Genomic DNA, 18,832 nt, shown 5'->3' with positions numbered 1-18,832 from the left:
CCATCTCACAATCATGATCATTCAAAAGCATTTGTTGCTAACTCCAGCAAGCAAGAAAAGTTCTTCATTCAACAACTTTTTGCTGAATCCCAGGAGGATTTCCCACAGCCCCCCTACTCTAACGATCCAGACCCTCTAGGGTCTCTAGTTCAAGAACAACTGCCCTATCCATTGGTGCAAGGTTGGCAGACAAGTCCTGGGCCTCCCCAAAGGATTTGCAATTTACAGCTTCAGGATCCTGAATTTGAGGCCATCAGCTGGGCCCCTGCCGCCTTTGAATTCCCTGACAAGTATTGCTCAGCCTAGGGAGCCTATCAGAGAAACCATTCCTCCTAGGATGAAGGTCAAGTACATTTCTTTTTTGGAAATGATGTCATTTAAAATCTACCGTAGCTAGACAATTTTGAATTTTTTTTCTCGATGACGGAAACTTTCTTACAATAAGACCCCGATGCATTCAATGCAATTTAAAAAACATGACACAATAAAAAAACAGGCCAGCAGCTCTCCAGACCAAAATAATTAGTGTCTTACTAGAGAAAATCGGTACCTTAAGCCATACCCCAAGTAGCCAGTGCAGGCTGGAGGGGACTGCACTTGCCATAGGAGTGCTGTGCAGGAAATACTTGCTGTATTTTTTTAGCCATTTCACTTGTGCAGCTGGTGGAGAAGCCATGGCCAGAGCCTAGCCTACAGTCCAGGAGACATATTTGATGCTGGATACTGCTATAAGCCTTGGGAAAAGACTTTTTGATCAACAAGAGCTCCAACTTCAACTCTAAATTTAATTTGCTGCCCAGCTGCATCAGCATTTCCCTGCTGCTGAAAACAGCTTGAGGAAAATTAAGATCCTTGAATACCCAATTCATTCTGAAAGAAAAAACCCTGTAAAAGTTTAGTGGAGTACTACAGAGTGATGCAATCCTTCACTGTGTAGTGAATGCTGTTTACTTTGTTGGTGCTGGTACTGCTGAGTTGGAGAGCCTTCACCCTTCAGGTCCTCACCCTTGGGGTGCTCCACACTCACCTTCCTCCATGGTGCCATGGGCTGGACCACAGCCCTGTTTCCCTCAGCCCACCCCATGTGAGCCCTCCCTCTGGGAGCAGAAGCATCGGGGATGTATGTACAAGATACCAGCTACCAAACTATAAGAGATGCAGTTGGTGTGGCCATTCACAGGGGTGGCGCATGAGCTAGAGCTTGTGAAAGCCTCTCAGCAGTGATGGACAGCATGTAAGAGGACTGCACTGGGTGAAAGCATCTATGGAGCTCCCTGGGGCTCCTCTGCAGAGGTCCCCTCCGGGAGCACCTAGCAGGGCAGGCATTTTTTTTTTTTGAGCTCTGCTTAGATGAAGCTTTAAAGGGAAATAAGTCCTGCTTTGGAAAATGGATTGCCTTTTGTGTTCATCTGACAAACAAAAAGCCTGAGTATATCCAACACCTCAAATGTAGAGGGTTTTCTTTTTCTTAGAAGAAATATGATTTGGGAAGAAAAGGCTGGATGAGTTGTTACTCTGCTGATTGACATTATGTGATATTAATGCTGTTGTGTGCGATCCCCTACAGCTCTGAGGTTCATGTCACCTATGTGGCTTGCAGTCCTTCACTGTCAAAGACATGGGAAAAAAATGTCCCTTTCAGTGCCCTCTCCAGCCATGAAGGGACACTCGAGATTTATCTCCTGTCCATCCAAGAAGATAAAGCACAAATGTCAGTATCAGCTTTATTGTTGCTTACCAACACAGGGGCTTGAGATGAATCATGGTGCAGAGATCTGGAGGTCTTTCTCAAAGGCAAGAGCTGTGATGCAAGACAGAAGGTCTTTGGAAGAGTCAAGAGGCAAGAGAAGCTTTTGAGGACAGCTACTGTCACAGATTTCAGATGCGGTATCGAGGCTTAGCTGCTTCCTGAAGCAATGTCCTAGCAGCAGGCTGTAAATTGAGATCTTTCCTAAAATCCCATAGAACAAGAGCTAAGGAGCAGATTTTGATTGCCTCATAGGTAGTACCATGTAACTGCTAATGAGGGTTAAAGAGCTGAGGAAGGACTTTTTTCCTAAAAAAAATTAAATAAATAGCTAGTCTCTATGTTTAGCCATGCTGGCTCCTTTACAGCTAACAAGGAGAGGTGCACTGATTGAAGGAGAAATGGATTTCTTCCCCTGGAGTTATGTATTTTGGGTCTCTTCTCAGATATGGCTCTTGCTGGTAGTTGGGACTTTTGCCAAAGCAGCTGAAAAACTTGTGGAAAACAAGGCCAAGTGGGACTGACAGCTTTGGGATTGAGGAGATTCACTAGTTAATAGAGACAGGTTTTGGAGAGGATCTCAGGAGTACATCTAGAGAAGATATTACTCCTAAGAGCTCTAGGAAAGAATCAGCTGTGTTCAACTGGGATTAGGGTGATGTATGGCTGTCAGCATTGAGTGGTCCTGGAAGAAGGATTCCTCTGAAGGAGGAAGGATGCTCCCATCTACTTCGGACAGCCTTGATGGTGGTGTGCTGGCCAAATGGGTGACAGCAGATCACTCTCTTGAGAGCAATCACAGATATGTTCCCTAGTGAGACATAACCAGTCCCACGAACAAGGACAGCCTTGATGATGTCAAGAAATAATGCCGATGAAGTGAGTTGGGTGCTCACACAATCCTTTTCTCGTACTGCATTGAACCTAACTGAAAAAGCAAAGAAGTTGTGATTTCCTGCACAACAGGCTGGAGAGCAGCCTTCCTCTAGGCAATGCCAAACATTTCTGGTGGTGGAGCAACGTCCCAGCTTGGGGGCTGCAGGGAGCAATTCATGTCCATAGACTGCAGATACTGCTGAAGTCACTGCTGCTAGTTGTGCTGTCTGAGGGTTAGACATGCAGGGTCCATACGTATATTGGGTAAAAGCAGTATTGGAAATGCTCTTATTAAACTAAAAATCCATTAAAAACAATTAGAAGAACATACTGGGGCATTTTCAGGCTACACAGACATCCTGCACAGGTAAACCAGAAATTGTAACTGGATATAAAGGAGCAAACTTGACTTTATTGTCTGACTTGAACTGTGGTGAACAGTACTGCTGACAAATTAATACTTATTAAAAAGAAGCTTAACAGAAAAGACACAGTTTTGATTCATAAAACATTTATATGTTCATTGGGCATCCTGCTTTAGCCAGATATTTGCAAAGTCCTGCTTTCTCCCACTGACTGACAGTAACTTCTGTAGCCCATAGGGCAAAAGTGGGGGACGTAAAACCTTCTTGCTCTTTCATAGATGCTAAGAAAACTTTGGGATGGCAGATTTAGCCCTGGAGCTGTGCCTGCCACTGCTGCAAGAGGTGCAGGACCACGGGTGGACAGAGCAATGGGGTGCAATTAAACACGATTGCTAATGTCATTTTCTCAGTGATCCCGCGGGAGAGGCATGGAGAGAAAGGGATTAAGTTGAAACAAGGAGGGGAGGCTGAAGAACAGAAGGGGCCAAGGTAATTTCTATCAGCTAATCCTGTTTGGTTTCCATTTGCGGCAGGCTTTGTGGGTAAAGAGCTCACAAAGACATCAAAGGAAGAGCTTTGCTCCAAAGGAAAATGAGTCGAGCTGTCCCTCGGTGTCTGCTCCCAGTTAAACATAAACTAGGCGGTAACAGGGCTTTTCAAGTAGGACACAGATGCGGGAAAAAAAGAGTGAAAAGCACAAAAGAAAAGACAGAAGGAAAGGTTAATGCAAAAGAAAAGGGAGATGGCATACAAATCCCACTTGCCTTGTCAAAAGAAATAAGAATAAAGAAGAAGAAAAGAGGACACATCTGAGAGAAGGGGTGAAAGTGGCAGTTCTCCACTGAAATGTGAAAAGTAGAGATGAAGAAACAAGTGGATCAGGTGAGGAAGAGAAAAACGTGTAGTAGTGAGCGATCTTGCTCTGATCTCCTGCTGCAAAAAGCATTTCATTGCAGACATGCCCTCCCCAAGCCGCCTTGCTCTGGAGAAGACTGCCAGGAGACCAAGTATAGCTGGAAATGTCTCTAACGTGACTTCTTCAAGCATCTTCAAAAGAAATAAAGCACATGCTATTGCCACTTAACTACAGCGTACCAGTGCCCAAAGCTCACAACATTCATGGAGAAGAAACTTATTGGCCGTGAATAAGTAGGAAAACTTACACTTGGTATTATAGGAGGTGTCAGTGTCCCTTTTCGTAACCCTTCCCAGTTAAAGCCTTCAAACCATCTAGGAAGGAGGGAATAATGAAACAGTTAGACATACGGCGAAAATCTCTCTGCAGCAAAAAATTAAATTTAAATTGCTTAAGCAGTGGGTTCTGACTCCCACAGTCATCTTCTTCAAATTGTCCAATTAGTCTTAACAATTTTTCCTGTCATCTTTATGTATGTTTTTTGGGACTGAAAATGAAGTGTGTGTAGCAACGCAGTGGTGATACCATGGCAAGTACAAATTACCCACGCTCAGAAGAAAACTGTTCCTCACTGCAGGTGTCCTGGCAGCTGCTCTTTCCTTTCTATAGGGTCAGTCCCTCACATACAAGACCCCTAATGTCCTTTCCTCGTATAAGATTGGGAACTAAGGGCATGCACAGGGATGTTTGCCTCTTGGTTTGGGCACCTTGGGTTTGCTCAGGCTATAGCAGCTTAGGTGAGTGGCTGAGCCCTGAGCTGAGCCTTGAACGTGTCCACCCAAAATGTCCATTTCTGTTGCTTTGGGGTTAGGAGAAGGACCAGCATGGGTAGACGAGATAACCTGCTTCTGCGATGGGTCTCTAACTTGTTCTTATCCTCTCCAGCAGTGTGAAAACTTCTAAGACATCACTTAACAACTCTCTCCCATCAGACCAAAAGGGATGATGAATTAACATTACGGGTAGAGAGAAAGTGTGTTGGTCGGGGGGGGGGGGAGGGAAATCAAGGAAAACCTTGAAAAGTGACTCCGCAAACCAAAACCATCCAAGCAGGCAATGGCTGAGTTGGATTGCTTCCAAATGCGCTTCTGCATTATAGTAACGATCAATGCACAATTTGTTTTGCTCATAGGCAAAGCCAGAATCTATACCAAAACACTGGGGAAAAAAAGGTCTGACGGAAATTCAGTTAGAGTCTAAAACACACTGGAAGAGAAAGGCCAAAGGAATTTAAGAAGAGCATTTTTTGCTGCAAATTGAAGTGTTTGAAATGCGTGTTTCTGTGGGTTGGATCTGATGGATGGTGGAGAAGACACTTACTTGTGCTTTTGGATATCTTTCACTCCATTTTTCAAGTTCCCCAATCTTTCTGATGGATTGTCCCTATAAAACAAATAACAAATCAGTTACTTTCTTAATCCTTCTGAATGATTCATTTCTTTGCAAATAAGATCAAGGTGATTATATTTCATGAGCTTACCTGCATAGTTTTTTAATTAAATTAGCAGCATTTTTGGCAATCTTCTTTGGAAATTCAATCATGTCTATGCCCCTTAATATGATGTTATAGGTCTTCATGGGGTCTGGGCCTGAGAAAGGGGGACTTCAGAGGGGAGAGGAAAAAGATTAAAAACTAATCTTTAAAATAGCATTGAAGATTGATTAAAAAAACCCAACAAACACAAAGCGAAACATAGTACCTTACTGAAATGAGAAAAGGTAGATGACAACTAGCGATGCTTTGCTTCCTCTAATCTTAACTATTGCTTAGTCAAGGAGCTCTGATACTGTCAGTGGTGCTGGCTGGAGGGAATTACCAAAGAGTAAAGTCATGTTTTCTGCAGCAGCACATGCTAAACCTCACACTTCCATGATGGCCCATGTCCCAGCAGCCTGAGGAGCAATGGTCCAAGCAATGGTCCCTGCTTACTGTCTGTTTGATGCTGTGACATGCTTTCAGTGGCAATTGATTAGCTTTCCACTGGTTTAACAGAATAGGGGCCTGGGTCTAGCCCCAAAGGATAAGCAGGTTGAGGAGATGGATCTTTTCCCAGCTCCTTTATCCTGAGAGTGGACAATGGGGGATGAGTTGAGGAAGTTCAAGGAAGCTACTACTGACAATATGAGCAGTAAAATATATATTCAAAACTAAATAAGGGAAGGGATGGATACAGGGACTCAAGTTCCCCTGGTGTCAAGTCTACCTCCTCGTTTTCAGATGTGCAGCAGCCCACCACTGTACCTGCCCAGTTGAGTTGCAAACCCTTTCCTCACCATGTTCAGCTCGCTCTCAGTTCTAGTTCAGGGCCAAAAAAATGAGGTTTTAGGTGTCATTTCACAGCACTTCCTAAAAAGCCTACTCATGTCTTGCCCTTTGAGAGGTCTGTGTGGAAGCTGTAATTTAAAGTGGGAAAACTAATTATTAGGTTCAGCAGCACAGTGCTGTGCCGCTACAGCACAGGCCAGCTCTGAACCTTCCCCTTGCCTAATCAGGGTGACAATGGCAGAAATATTTGGATCTATTTTCAGCAGCGGTGCCGGCCCCAATGCCCATACCTGCCAGTCAGGAGTTCATACATTAAGATTCCCAGTGACCAGTAGTCTGCCGAAATGTCATGACCTTTGTTCAGGATGATCTCGGGGGCTACGTACTCTGGGGTTCCACAAAAAGTCCATGTTTTCTTTCCAAATCCTATTTTCTTTGCAAAGCCAAAATCGACCTGTGGAAAGGAGCAGAGTACCATGAGGGCAGAGCACGAGAGGCAACGTCAGCCATGTGCTCTGCTCCTCTTGAAGTGAAGCAAAGCAGAAAGGAGGTTTCCTCGTGGGAATATTGTCCTAACTAAAGCATTGTGGGTCGTTCCAGAACCAGGCACCCGCAGTGACCTTTTCACTGATTTATCCTTCGGTTCTTGTGAGAAAAGAACAACAAATGCCAGCATGGAGGGTTTCTTTGGAGATGTAACTTAGCATTCACAGCTCAGGTTGATTTATTTTGCCTTTTTTTTTTTTTTTTTAAACTCCCAGCCTTAACCTGAGTAAGGAATTATTTCTACTGCTGACCATTTTGGCACCTACTGAAAAGATCAGATTTCTCTCCCAAGAGTACAAGTGTTCTCCCAATTTGCTTGAGGCTATTGGGACATACTGGTGTGCTTACACACCTTAGTGTGTCCCTATAACAGTGCCCCTATGGCACCGGCAAGCACAGAAAATCAGATTATACTGGGAACTGAAGCTGTCCTTTGGGGCCCAGGCAGAACTCAGGTTAATAGGCTTACTATTTCTAGTTCTACCCACTCTGTCCTCCCCTGCCTCCGTGCTGTGCTGGTCCTGAGCTGTGGTCTGTAGCACACTCTGCTGTCCCTTGATGGCTGTGAGTTGCTCCTACACCTTGAGCTGGTCAGCAGCAAAATGTCCTACATGGTCACAGTCCCACAAGGGATCTGGGACACTTCTTGTGCCATCATGGATGTGTCCATGAAGATCAAAATGTCTAAGGAGCTGGGCGTTGGTGACAGGACCAGCACAGACCCTAGTCCAGATCCTCCTGTGGTGGGAAGAAAGACAGTACTGCACCTAATTCTCCTCAACCATCTGACACCTCACTGGATCCACCCAGCTTTAGCAAAATGCTGTAGAGGATAAACTCTGATGTCATTCATTAGACTTAGTGTCACAGTGAGACATGGTGGCTGCCACCAGGACATAAAGGTCCATGACAGAGATGGTCTGACTTACTGCTCCCACCTGCTGATGCCATTCCTGGGTTTCCCTTCCCAAAGGCAGGCAGGAGTCCCCAAGCCGAGAGGCAGAAACCTTGGCCTGCCATGACTCTCAGGGAGGGCATCAGCCCTTCTTGCATGCAGCTCTTTTTAGGATTGCATTGCCCCGGCCTTCACTGATGGCTTCCTAAGTGCCCACATCCTCCAGCACCTCCCACCAAGGGAAGTCTTTCTTTCTGTTTCCCCCTCTCTATGGTCTCACCTGGCAACTGGGGTGTACCTTACATTCAGGCCACCTCTACAGTGATTTCTGAGGCAAAAAAGTAATGAGTGAACAAAGCAATACAGTGAAAATCCATCAGTAATGCCCTAATTTGAGGGGTGGAGGTCTTGCACACACTGCCATCCTGGCTTGAGGAGGTGGACCCTGCAAGGGGACAGCACCGAGAAGGACCATGACCTTCTGGAAAGAGCAGTTTCAGGCAGAGCTTTACGCAGTCATCCCAGAGGACTTTCCACAGATAAGTCAGGTGTGTTATTGGTGGTAAAACACAACTGGACCTTATAAAGCAAGAAGGTGTACTGGCCACAGTTCAGCTACAGAGTCCAGAGCAATTAATAATTTCTTGCTATGACAGAGTCTTGATTAATATTTCTATTAAGAACACCTTTTTTTGTTGTTGCTTACACAAAGGACCTGACACAGAAACAGCAGCTTGCAAAATTTTGCCTATAAATCCCACAGATCTAAGTCCTCCCCCTCTCCCACCAATATTTTAAGCCACCTATTTTGAAGTTATTTTTCAGTCTTTCAGTAGCTCCAAAACAGCTGGATGGATTTCTCTTGACGCTCTTCTCTAAACATTTCCACTTCAGGATCACAGATCTGAATTTTAAGCCAGAATTAGTGCTTCCCAGCTCAGTTTTACCCTGAGCCTCAGCCCGCTGAAGGTTGGGAAAACATCCTGGTGGTGGGTGATGACAGCCCTGCCCTGATCTCATATCAGCATCTACTGATGGCCACCGTCAGAGACAGGATCCTGGGCTGGGTGGACTTTGCTTCTGACCCTCTATGGCCAATCCTGTGGCCAATCCTGTGTCTCCTCTATCCCTAACACCAGTTGTCCGGTAGCAGCGGTGGCTTTTTTTGGCAAACCAGATATTGCGGGCACTCACCAGTTTGGCATAACCTCGATGATCCAGAATGAGGTTTTCTGGCTTGAGGTCCCTATAAATGATCCCTTTGGAATGCAAATAGGCAAAAGCTTCGACCACACATGCTGTGTAAAACCTGGTTGTCGAATCCTCAAATGAACCTCTACGTAAAACAAGAGAGGGAAAGAGGATAAAGCAATGAGATCCCTTCCCTTACTGGACTTCACCCTACTGATAAAATATCTATACAATTCAGTAGAATCACTGTAATACCCTGAAAGTGCCTGTTGCTAAGCTTACCTTTATATATAAATTTAATTGCATTTCCATTTTGGAAGTTAGTATCTTTGCCTTCAACCCACCTTCACATCAAACATTCGTATCTAAAATACTTTAGGCTTTATTTTATAATTTCTTCTTGTAGAAGTAAAATTTACAAATCATTGTCTTGTAAGCAAAAAGTGATTTTTTTTTTTTTTTATTATAACTTTTGACTTTTGGGTGCTAAAAACTATTTTACCTTTGACTTTCAGGGGCTAAACCTATTTTGAGCTGCGGAGATCGAGAACTCCAGTGCTAATGTTCATAACTATGACAAAAGGCAGAAAAATTACAGTTGCTGGGACTTGAATTGTTAATTGCAAATTCAGTATAAACTACACTTTTGGATCCTCATTTCAGCACCAGTTTTCAACCAGTTTTCTGAAGGAAACCATATCCCCCTGCCTGCCAGGAGCTGGCGGTGGGAGCTAAGCTAGGTGGCAGCAGAACCACAATTTAGAGCTGAGTGAATTAAAGATGAAATCATCAGGCTCTGACAAAGACAAGGCGAAATACCACCTGGCACCTGCTAACTGCTACAGTTCTCGTTTTAATGGTCTGGAGAAGGCATGCTGTTAGGAAAAGGAAGAATTACAAAACATTAATTCTAGGTAATTAAAAAAGAATTTGATCTTTGCTTTCTGATCAATCTTTCTGATGCATTTCTTTTACTTTCTAAATTTAATTATATTCCGATTATGAGCCTACTACATACTTACATGCAATTCACTGCATCTTTTCCTGCTCCATGGGCATATTATGTGCATATCCCATGTGCACCCATACAACCCACCTGCCACCTACTCACCAACACCCAAAAACAAACGCTGCAAGGTCAAACCCTCCCAAGGCAGGAAATACCAGGACCACATTAGCTTGTGCATTACGGCGCGGGATGTAATTACATGCTTTCTTAACTACTTTTTTTCCATGTCATTTCTGTATCCCGATAGCATAGTGCTCCTTGCAGGGCGTGGATTTGATGCGTGATCCTGTTTCCCACTTTGATGAGCGGCCCTTGTGTAGTATGTGATATCTGGACTAAAAGCCCATGCAGAACTATTGACTTCCTCCTGTTCATTGCTATCATACCTGACTATGTCATAAATATTAAGAAATATTAATAGTTATTATTTATCACAGTGCATTCATGATAGAGACGGATGATATCTGTGATACCCGTCTCCATGATAGAGATGGATGTTGCTATTCACAGTCACAGAGGGTGGGCAGCAGAGCAAACACTGAGATGACACCAAGGACACGGCCGTAATTTCTGTGCTTGCAAAAGGTTGTTCTACGTAATTAAAAATCGATTTAATGAAACAATTAGTTCTTTTGATTAAAATTAAAATATGATGCCAGCTATTTAGGGGTACCTTTTAAAGATGAAGACACAGGAAACGGGCAGTCAAAGACTTGTCGTAGATGATCTTTATCACATGACTACCATCGCTACCATCGCTACCTTCTATATTTTTTCAATGAGGCCATGACAAAGTAGCTCTGGGTAAGTTTCCACTTACATAAAGCCCTGTACATGTCGGATACAACCTAAATCAGTCCTTATTCTCAGTTATAACTAGATTCACTTCCTAATCAACTGCATAGGAACAAAAATAGCTTTTCACCTTTCTGCCATCTTAAATCAAACATAACATGGTAAGATCTAGATTTTGCCCATGAAAGATAAAGACCTTTGGTTATGTGGAGGCATATTAGAAAATATTCCACTTTGTAGGACAATAGTTTCTTACAACTCACCTGTCCCTGAGAATTGTCCAGAGCTCTCCACCTAGACAGGCTTCCATCAGCATGTAGAGGTACTTGCTGTCCTTGAACGTCCTGTAGAGCCTGTCATTGGCAAATGAGGAAATCATAAATAAATTCACAACACAAGTGAAGACACCAATCATTCCCACTTCCCACAGAAGGTGGGCTTCATCCCAGGAAGCACCACAAGACTAAGGGGAATGTTTCAGAGCTAGTGCTACATTTAAGGTGATCATTTCAATGTCTTTTCTTGGGTGGGAAATATTTCAGCAGAAAAGGATGGGCATCTGAGTGGTGAAGTGTATCATGGACCTCAGAAGAAGAGGTCACCACTACTCTCGGTGCTATATATAAAATCTGCCATTTCTAACTGCATAACCTGACTCTTGGCTTTCCAGATGTGCTTGAAAGAGGAGTTTTCCTACCATTTTTTATAACGTCCATATCATTTATTCTTCATGCTACAGAGTCTGGCTGCAGATTGGAAGCCTTCCCTCCATTTGATCATTTCAAAGGAGAGTCACCCAATTTGTGATTAATTTCAGAACTGAAACCCACTGATCTGGTAGAGTTTAAAGAGAACCCACTGACATGCAGGTATTTAAAAGTGCTCTTCCTCTGCCTCCCAGGGACTGAATGTGGAGGAAAAGTTGTGTAAAGGGATGGATAGGCCAGACTTTATGAAACTGTCCTCCTTCTCAGGTGTAATTTAAATTGTGCAGTAAAATCTGTGCTCTGTGTTTAATATGATATATTAAACAAATGGAACTATAAAACTATGGAAATAAAAATAGGGAATTTAGCATTTACTTAATTTTAATGTTGAACCACTTTTGTACTTCTAGTTACATCTGTGGTTATATCAGTACAGGTTGCCTGCAGGAATGAGCCTGCTGTATGCAGATTCTGGAAAGGTTTCTTTGCAGCTGCACTATTTAGAAATTAATTTTAAAAATCTGAGCTCTGCAGCATAAAGGGATGTTGAGGGATATTCTGTTATGGTGTAATTGCTGCATTCATGGGAGTTTCCAAGAGTTAAAAATTAAAGGGCTGATGCAAAACAATATAAATTGAAACAGGTGGTTTTGCATATTCTAGCTCTTCCCAGCTAGTGATAAATCCAGTCAGTAATATCTTTTATGGAGCTTTTATGGACTGGGGGGAAAACACAGCATGACTTGGTTCCTTTCGAAGGCATTAAGTTAAATATTAACTTAAGGTACGTGGAGAAACATCCCAGCAGCTACAGATTGGCTCCAATACACTTTCACATCACAATGTTAGACAACATTTGTCTCCTATCTGTGTTTGTGTAGCATCCAGCATGCGGCTTAGCAGCAGTTACACGCTCTATTTTTGACACGTTTAACAGAAAAAGATCCCAGCAGGTGCAGCTGTGATGTAGGCAGGGGTTTGGGTACTGAATTATGCTCAGTGCTTATCTGCCTGGGAAATATTCTGTAGCTAATAGGTACTACTTGCAGCCACAACAAAATTTAAAGGAAAAAAAAAATAAACCAGTGTTTCAGATCCTTCCTTACTCCAGTATTAACTATGTTGACATTTAAAACTTCAGTTATGACATGCTTCTCAGAAAAAGTTGGAACAACCTCACTGACCATTTCATATGGTTAAAATTTATGAGTTTAACAAAAAAGTCCTATTTCTTGCCAGTTGGACAAAATGTAATTTATCTTAATAAACATTTCATCTACATTAAGGTTTACAGAAAACTCACAGAATAACTAATTTTTTTTAATTGCTCGGTAATTACTACTTAAATAAGTCATTACTTTCTTAAGTTAAGGTAGCCCTTATGAAAAACTACTTTCCATAAAATTTTATGGGCATCACATCTGGCCTAAAATATGCAGGAAAAAAAAATCAAATATTTATCAACTGTAATGGAAGCATAATGTTTATACATGATGGAATCGTATTATTTCAGTAGATCAAACAGTCTTAAGTTTGAAATGTCACAATATTTGAATTCATTTTTTATTTATTTTCTTATTCATCTAACTATTTGCAGATCCAGTGCAGACATCCACTGCTCAACACTTGTTTGGCCCTTTATCAAACCCAGAGCATTTTGTTCTGTGAGCTTCTTTTAGTTTATCTACAAGTAAATTTTATTTAGTGGCACTTGGCCTGTTCTGCTTCTTTTGTCTGGTTTAATGCATTTTAATAACCAAACTGAACTGTTCTTCAAAGATTTTTAGCAAACAGTTTCATGATTAATAAAGAAAATAATTGAGTTCCTTCAGAATTTTGTCTTTCTCTCTGATGTCCCAGAGTTTGTGTCCTTGCTCCAAGATAATTTTAAACTCGCCTTTCACCCAACATCTCAAAACACAATTAATTTATCAAAGTCATAAGAATTCTGCCTGTACCATACCAGAAAAATATTATCCCAGCTGGCCCAAGAAAGGGTATAAGCAGGTTATGAATAATTTTAGGATAGTAACTATAAGACAATTTCAAATCCCCATGGATGTGCAAAGGAAGCAGTGAGGGGGAAAAGCAGATAGAGTTTGATAAATCAGATACATTCTAGTTGCAGCGCATGCGATAGTAAAAGTTTGGACTTTATGACCTAGGAAGTCCCTTCCCAGTGCAGGATTTCCACAGGGTATTAAAAATAGTTTATGAAGGCTTGTTACTGTAAAGGATGGGAATTATTGTATGATATGGAAGGAAAAGACCTATGGCTAACGCATCCCTTTTTCACTCGCCTGCTGAAAGAATAAAAAGTGGGAATGAAGTATTAATTTTGTTAGCTATGAATATCAGTGGCTCCATTAAGAAATATTTGCAAGCTCAGGCTTTTTATTTAGGAGGGGGCATTTCTGGAAATGGTGTCAAAATGTCCCTCCGCTTGGCTGGCCCTGCACTTCATCTCCCTTTACATCCCTATCCCGAGACAGCTCAGGCTTCAGAAAATAAATCTATAGGCTGAAATAGCCTGCAAGGTATATTTGGCTTTAGCCTAGGTAACGGGAGCATGTTTGTGAATCAAATATTACAGCATGAAGGAAACTGCAGCCGGGTAGGGTGTCAGGCTGCAGTTGTCACCCATGAATCAGAGGCAAAGCCACAGGCTCTGGGGGAATCCCAGGGATCAGCCTGGGAAGGAAACACCCCCTCAGCGACTGATGGGTGGCCGTCCCAGCCACGTGCTTGCCTTTACATTTATCACAGGGGTTTGGTTTCGCCCTTGGGTTAGCATGTCTCTCCGGAGCAATTTTTGGGAGCGGGGTTGATCTCCTCTGGCAAAAGGCAAATGTTTCACGCTTCTCTTTGAGGGTGGGACGAAGCACCCTTGGCTGAGATAAAAGGCTGCCCTTTTAGATACCTCCAGCTCAGGGAAATGCATTGCCCTGCCGGGGGTCCTCACCACCCACTGCTCTTACCCTGACCTAAACCATATAAAGAACCATCTCTGCTTCCTGCTGAAAGTTACTCACAACCCCTGAAGAGTCAAAGAACTTCTCTATTAGGGTTAAAAAACCCAAAAAGGCTTGGCACCTGATTTTATTCACTGAAGAACTGCATCTGCTTAGGTTTGGGGGAGAGATATGATTTTAGTGCATTTGCCCATGACGAGTCAAGGGATGCTGATCTGGATTTATCTAATACACCCTAAAGAGAAATGTTGCAGATAACTCTTTATTCCCATGGCAGTGCATGATCTCAAAATATTAAACCCTGCCTTCCAGCTTCCCTTTGAGGGAAGGAAAATTCAGAAATTCAGAAGAAAAAGGAAAATTAACCTTGAGCAGGGGCAATGCGAAGTCATGGTGCCTATATGTAAGGGAGCATTGCCTGCCAGCATCGGCAAGCTCTGCTCAGGCTGCAGGCTGGGGGTGTGCTTGCTGCAGAAGCCACAAAGCCATGTGAGCATGGCATGGGGCCAGTGCAAACCAGTTAAGACATGAATTAAATTTAGGCTTGGGTGGACGTCCTCCACGGATGGAGTAATCTCATGTTTGCCTGGAGAAGACCTTATTCCAAGCACTGTATCTGCAGTACCTTGCGGGGAAGCTATGGCTAAAGGGTTTTTCATGTGATGGATGGATTATTCCTATGTGGTTTTGTGGAATGCCGAGATTGGCTGTGCTTTGGTCCCCTATGGCAGCACGTAAGACAGAGGGATGGTACCTTACGATGAAGTCTGAGTGCGCGCTTTGCATGATCTGCTTCTCCGAACGGATGTGCTCCTGCTGCCTCGTGTCCACGATGTGACGTTTCTTCAGTATTTTCATGGCAAATGTTTTTGATTCTTCGCTTTTCAGCTGGACCTTGGGTAAAGTAGGCAAATGGAACGGTTAGAAGCAGAGTGTCAAACTGTGACCAGACCAACTGCATGGGGATCCAGTAATCCCACCAACCTACCTTCAAATCTCACCACCCTACCTTCAAATAATTCCTCTCACCTCTTCAGTCACCAGCTTCACTTTGGTATGAACCAGATTTCTAAATACTTGACGTATTGCTAAATAAAAAAGCTTTTTCTAAAACTGCATGTGTTTTAGGGAAAACCTAACCATCAATGTCGCTCTCAGGTCAGAAGATGTTGCTAGCTAATGTACAACTTTCACAAAGCCTTTTTCTACAGATAGTAACAAATACATTGGCTCTGGCAGGGAAATGCAGTCCTTGGATGTTTGTAGAGGACGAGCAGAGCTGTCTTTTCAACGGCACTGCTTGGTCACGTCTTTACTTTTAACCTTAAGCCTCAGCAACCTATTTTTAGCCTGATTTCCCAAGACAAGGTTGAAGAGAGTTGTTTGCTTGCTTGCCGGCGTAACCCTGGTAACTTCTGAACCCTGAGCCATCCCCAGCCTGCTCTGAGGGACCGGCACCCATCCCAAAGACAGCTGGAAGGCAGTCATCCTTTCCATCTTGGCCATCCCCTCTTAGTTACCACCAAACGAGAAAGGAACCTCGTCATTGAACTACCAGGCCTCTTGGTTTGCTAAATTCCCCCAGCAACTGCTCACAATAATATTGCCAGTTAAATGCTTTCCCCCCTCACAATAATATTGCCAGTTAAATGCTTTCCCCCCCCTTTATAGTAAGAGGTGCCACTTGGCAACTTCTATTCTGGTTTTCTTGTAGGAAGTTGGATTCAGCCAGCAGACAAGTGGCTTGTCTGTCATCAAGCACCATCAGAAACCCAGTTCGCCTTTAAGATTAGGAGACAACATTCATGAAGTCACAATTTATTTAATATAATATCTATTTTTTTATTTTCTTGGTAACAGAAATGTGGGCTGATATGAGACATGGCACCTTCCACACGTTTCCTAGGCTGCATACCATAACCTTGAACAGTTTCCTCTGCATCTACTGTGTTCACGTAATGGTTCAGGTGCAGAGAAAATGCAAGGAGGCATGGTTTCCTCAGCATCCTGTCTTTGTCAGAAATCAAACTGATAATCTGATGTCCACAAAGACACAGTTTAAGAAAATCAAACCCAAAAGGCTTATTATCAGCTGGCAAAGAGGCTTCCAACAGCACCACAAGCCATTCAGAAATAAACCCTAATAAACAAGAGTCGACCCATCTATGGCCAAAGTTTTCATCATTAAGTTCTATAATATGTATATAGGTATGCATTTCTCTATCTGTTTTAAAATCACTTGGGGTTTTGGTCCCCGGATTTGTGGCTTTTTATTTTCCCTGTAGCTGCAAGCATTTCCAAGACCACATGAAACTTTTCTTTTTCCAGAGATGGCATTCTGCATTTCACACTGAGACTCGTAATTATTATCCTTGCATGAAGCCTGTGTTTGCCATTTAATCTTCAGGGAGACAGGGTACAAAGACTTAAACAATCCACATAAAATAAAGAAAAACATTTTTCCTCATCTATGCAGTAGAGCTGCTCAGTTCTTTATTGAACTGGTGCTACACAGGATTGCTTTTGCTGTGTGGTTTGACCACAGCTCAAAGCAGAAAGAAATTCTGCATTTATGGCAGACCGAAAGTGATAAAAAACATTTTTTGTTTGGGGTTAGGGTTTGTTTTCTTTTTTTTTTCACTTTGAATAAATCACATATGGACTTTATTTCAACTGCTGAACTAAATTATTAGATATTGACCCATCTCAATCAAACCAGGCTGTTTCAGGGAAGCAGGGGTAGGAGTGAGGTCACACACAGGGAATGAGGACATGATAAAAGTTGAGGTAAAATCTGGGCTGAGCAGAATTTACCAGAACTTGAAAAAAAATAAGGTTTAGTATGACTAAGCATACACTTCTGAAGAATTTATCCCCGTTGCTTTTGGTGGTAATACAGATTGCTCGGTTCCCCATCAGACCTGTCCATCTGGTGATGGACAAGCATAATTAGCTGCCACACAAATAATTTCAAACACAAGTCTGTTCAAATCTCCATTAGATATTACAGATGAGATTTGTTTTCTTTCAGTCTGTAATTTTTAAGGTTACACTGTCCACAGACAAATAATAAATGAACAGTGGAACCAAGAAAGTAGCTCTAGTAGAAGATTTGAACACTTCTCGATCAATTTGGACATGAAACAATTTTTTAAAAAAAGAAAAAAAAAGGTATTTAGCACTCTAAACTTACTTGAAACATAAACTCCTGTTTCTTGACGTTAATCTGTACTAGACGTTGGTCTTAAAAATAAACCCCACCACCTGGTGAAGGCTCAGATGTATGAAATCCAGTATTTTATAATAAAGGATAGTATGAATAATTCTCAATGTGTCCCCTTCTGGTATTATCATTCTAATACCATGGATTCTGACTACCTAATTTTTGTGTCCTTCATTAAAAAGGCTATTTCTTTTATTAATTACTGTTTTTTCAGGGATGCCTGGGCACATGATGGAGTCTGGGGAAGTAACCTGCTTTCCTATATGCACCTGCACAGCTTCAAAATAAGTACAGGAAAGGAAATTATTATAAGGAAGCAGAAGGCAGGGGGTTTATTTGGTGTTTGATGATGTTATAACTGCCAAAATTGTTTAAACATAGAACAATCAGGTGGCTACAATTAGCTAATGCAAGACTTTGACCTAATGCCACAGGAGAATTTAGATCCATTTTCCATTCCCACGCCTGTCGTGCTTCATAAGGCAGAGGATTTGTGAGAGTTTGAGAGCGTAGGGGGATTAATTTGCATGAAACGTGACGATGCACCAAAACCAGCTGCTGAGGTACAAAATCTGAGGCTTAAATTTTGGATCACCGGGTTGTCCACCTGCAAAATGAACCCTGCAAACCTCTCCTCCTTCTTCAACATGCCTGAGTCCTCCCCTTGTTTTGGTGTTCCTGTCAAATGTGGTAACTGTGAGGATTATTTTTATGATGTAAAGCTGGGGAACTCCAGGTTCATTTCTGTTCGTCTTACAGACAGTACTTTTTAATATTAAGCTCATGACAGTTAATAGAAAAAAATCCCATGTCTAATCCCAATCTCATTTCAAAAGTAGAAGAAAATATATCCAGGAGTCACCTGGACTTTTTATTTAAAAAAAGAAGAAAAAGGTTTAATGTTGAGAAGATGAGAAAGGGCTGCTAAGAAAACCCCGTCCTCCAATCATAATGAGAAAAATAGCACAAGGAGCCACAGAAACCACAAGGATTTTGACTCTTGGCACAGAAGGAGGTGGATACGTTGGGCAGGAAGCTCAGCCTCCCAAAGAAACCCACCACAAAAATCTCACAAATGCTTCAGAAAAGGGAAAAGCGTGCAGTTTTCCAGGAAGGCAGTTTACAAAGGAGCCATCCTTGCTACACAGATCACGAGATCAGTTTCACTCACTTGGAAGCAACATCTTACATTTCAAAGGCCCTGGGACTATTGATTCGGTGGAGACCTGCTGGAGCCTTGGGTTTCAATCACTTTTCTCCTAGAGCATCTGAGCCACTAAGAGGATCAACACAGGGTAACTACCAGCCTCCATCTCCCTCAACC

General features: G+C 42.5%; 1 protein-coding gene across 2 annotated transcripts in view; it reads right to left on the bottom strand.

Annotated features, from left to right (window-relative positions):
- PRKG1 (protein kinase cGMP-dependent 1) overlaps positions 1-18,832 on the bottom strand; it is a 533,626-nt gene that overhangs the window by 4,165 nt on the left and 510,629 nt on the right. For both annotated transcript variants that reach the window (XM_074830170.1, XM_074830169.1), the window contains exons 11-17: positions 15,040-15,179; positions 10,870-10,959; positions 8,806-8,947; positions 6,461-6,624; positions 5,385-5,507; positions 5,225-5,287; positions 4,152-4,218 (exon numbers count right to left, since the gene is read on the bottom strand). In XM_074830170.1, the coding sequence (XP_074686271.1) occupies positions 4,152-4,218; positions 5,225-5,287; positions 5,385-5,507; positions 6,461-6,624; positions 8,806-8,947; positions 10,870-10,959; positions 15,040-15,179 (789 nt within the window). The remainder of the gene's footprint in view (positions 1-4,151; positions 4,219-5,224; positions 5,288-5,384; positions 5,508-6,460; positions 6,625-8,805; positions 8,948-10,869; positions 10,960-15,039; positions 15,180-18,832) is intronic.

Source organism: Strix aluco, chromosome 7 (genome assembly GCF_031877795.1).
Source record: "Strix aluco isolate bStrAlu1 chromosome 7, bStrAlu1.hap1, whole genome shotgun sequence".
In the NCBI taxonomy this organism is placed as follows: Eukaryota; Metazoa; Chordata; class Aves; order Strigiformes; family Strigidae; genus Strix; species Strix aluco.
This window is presented reverse-complemented; position numbering and strand designations above follow the sequence as displayed.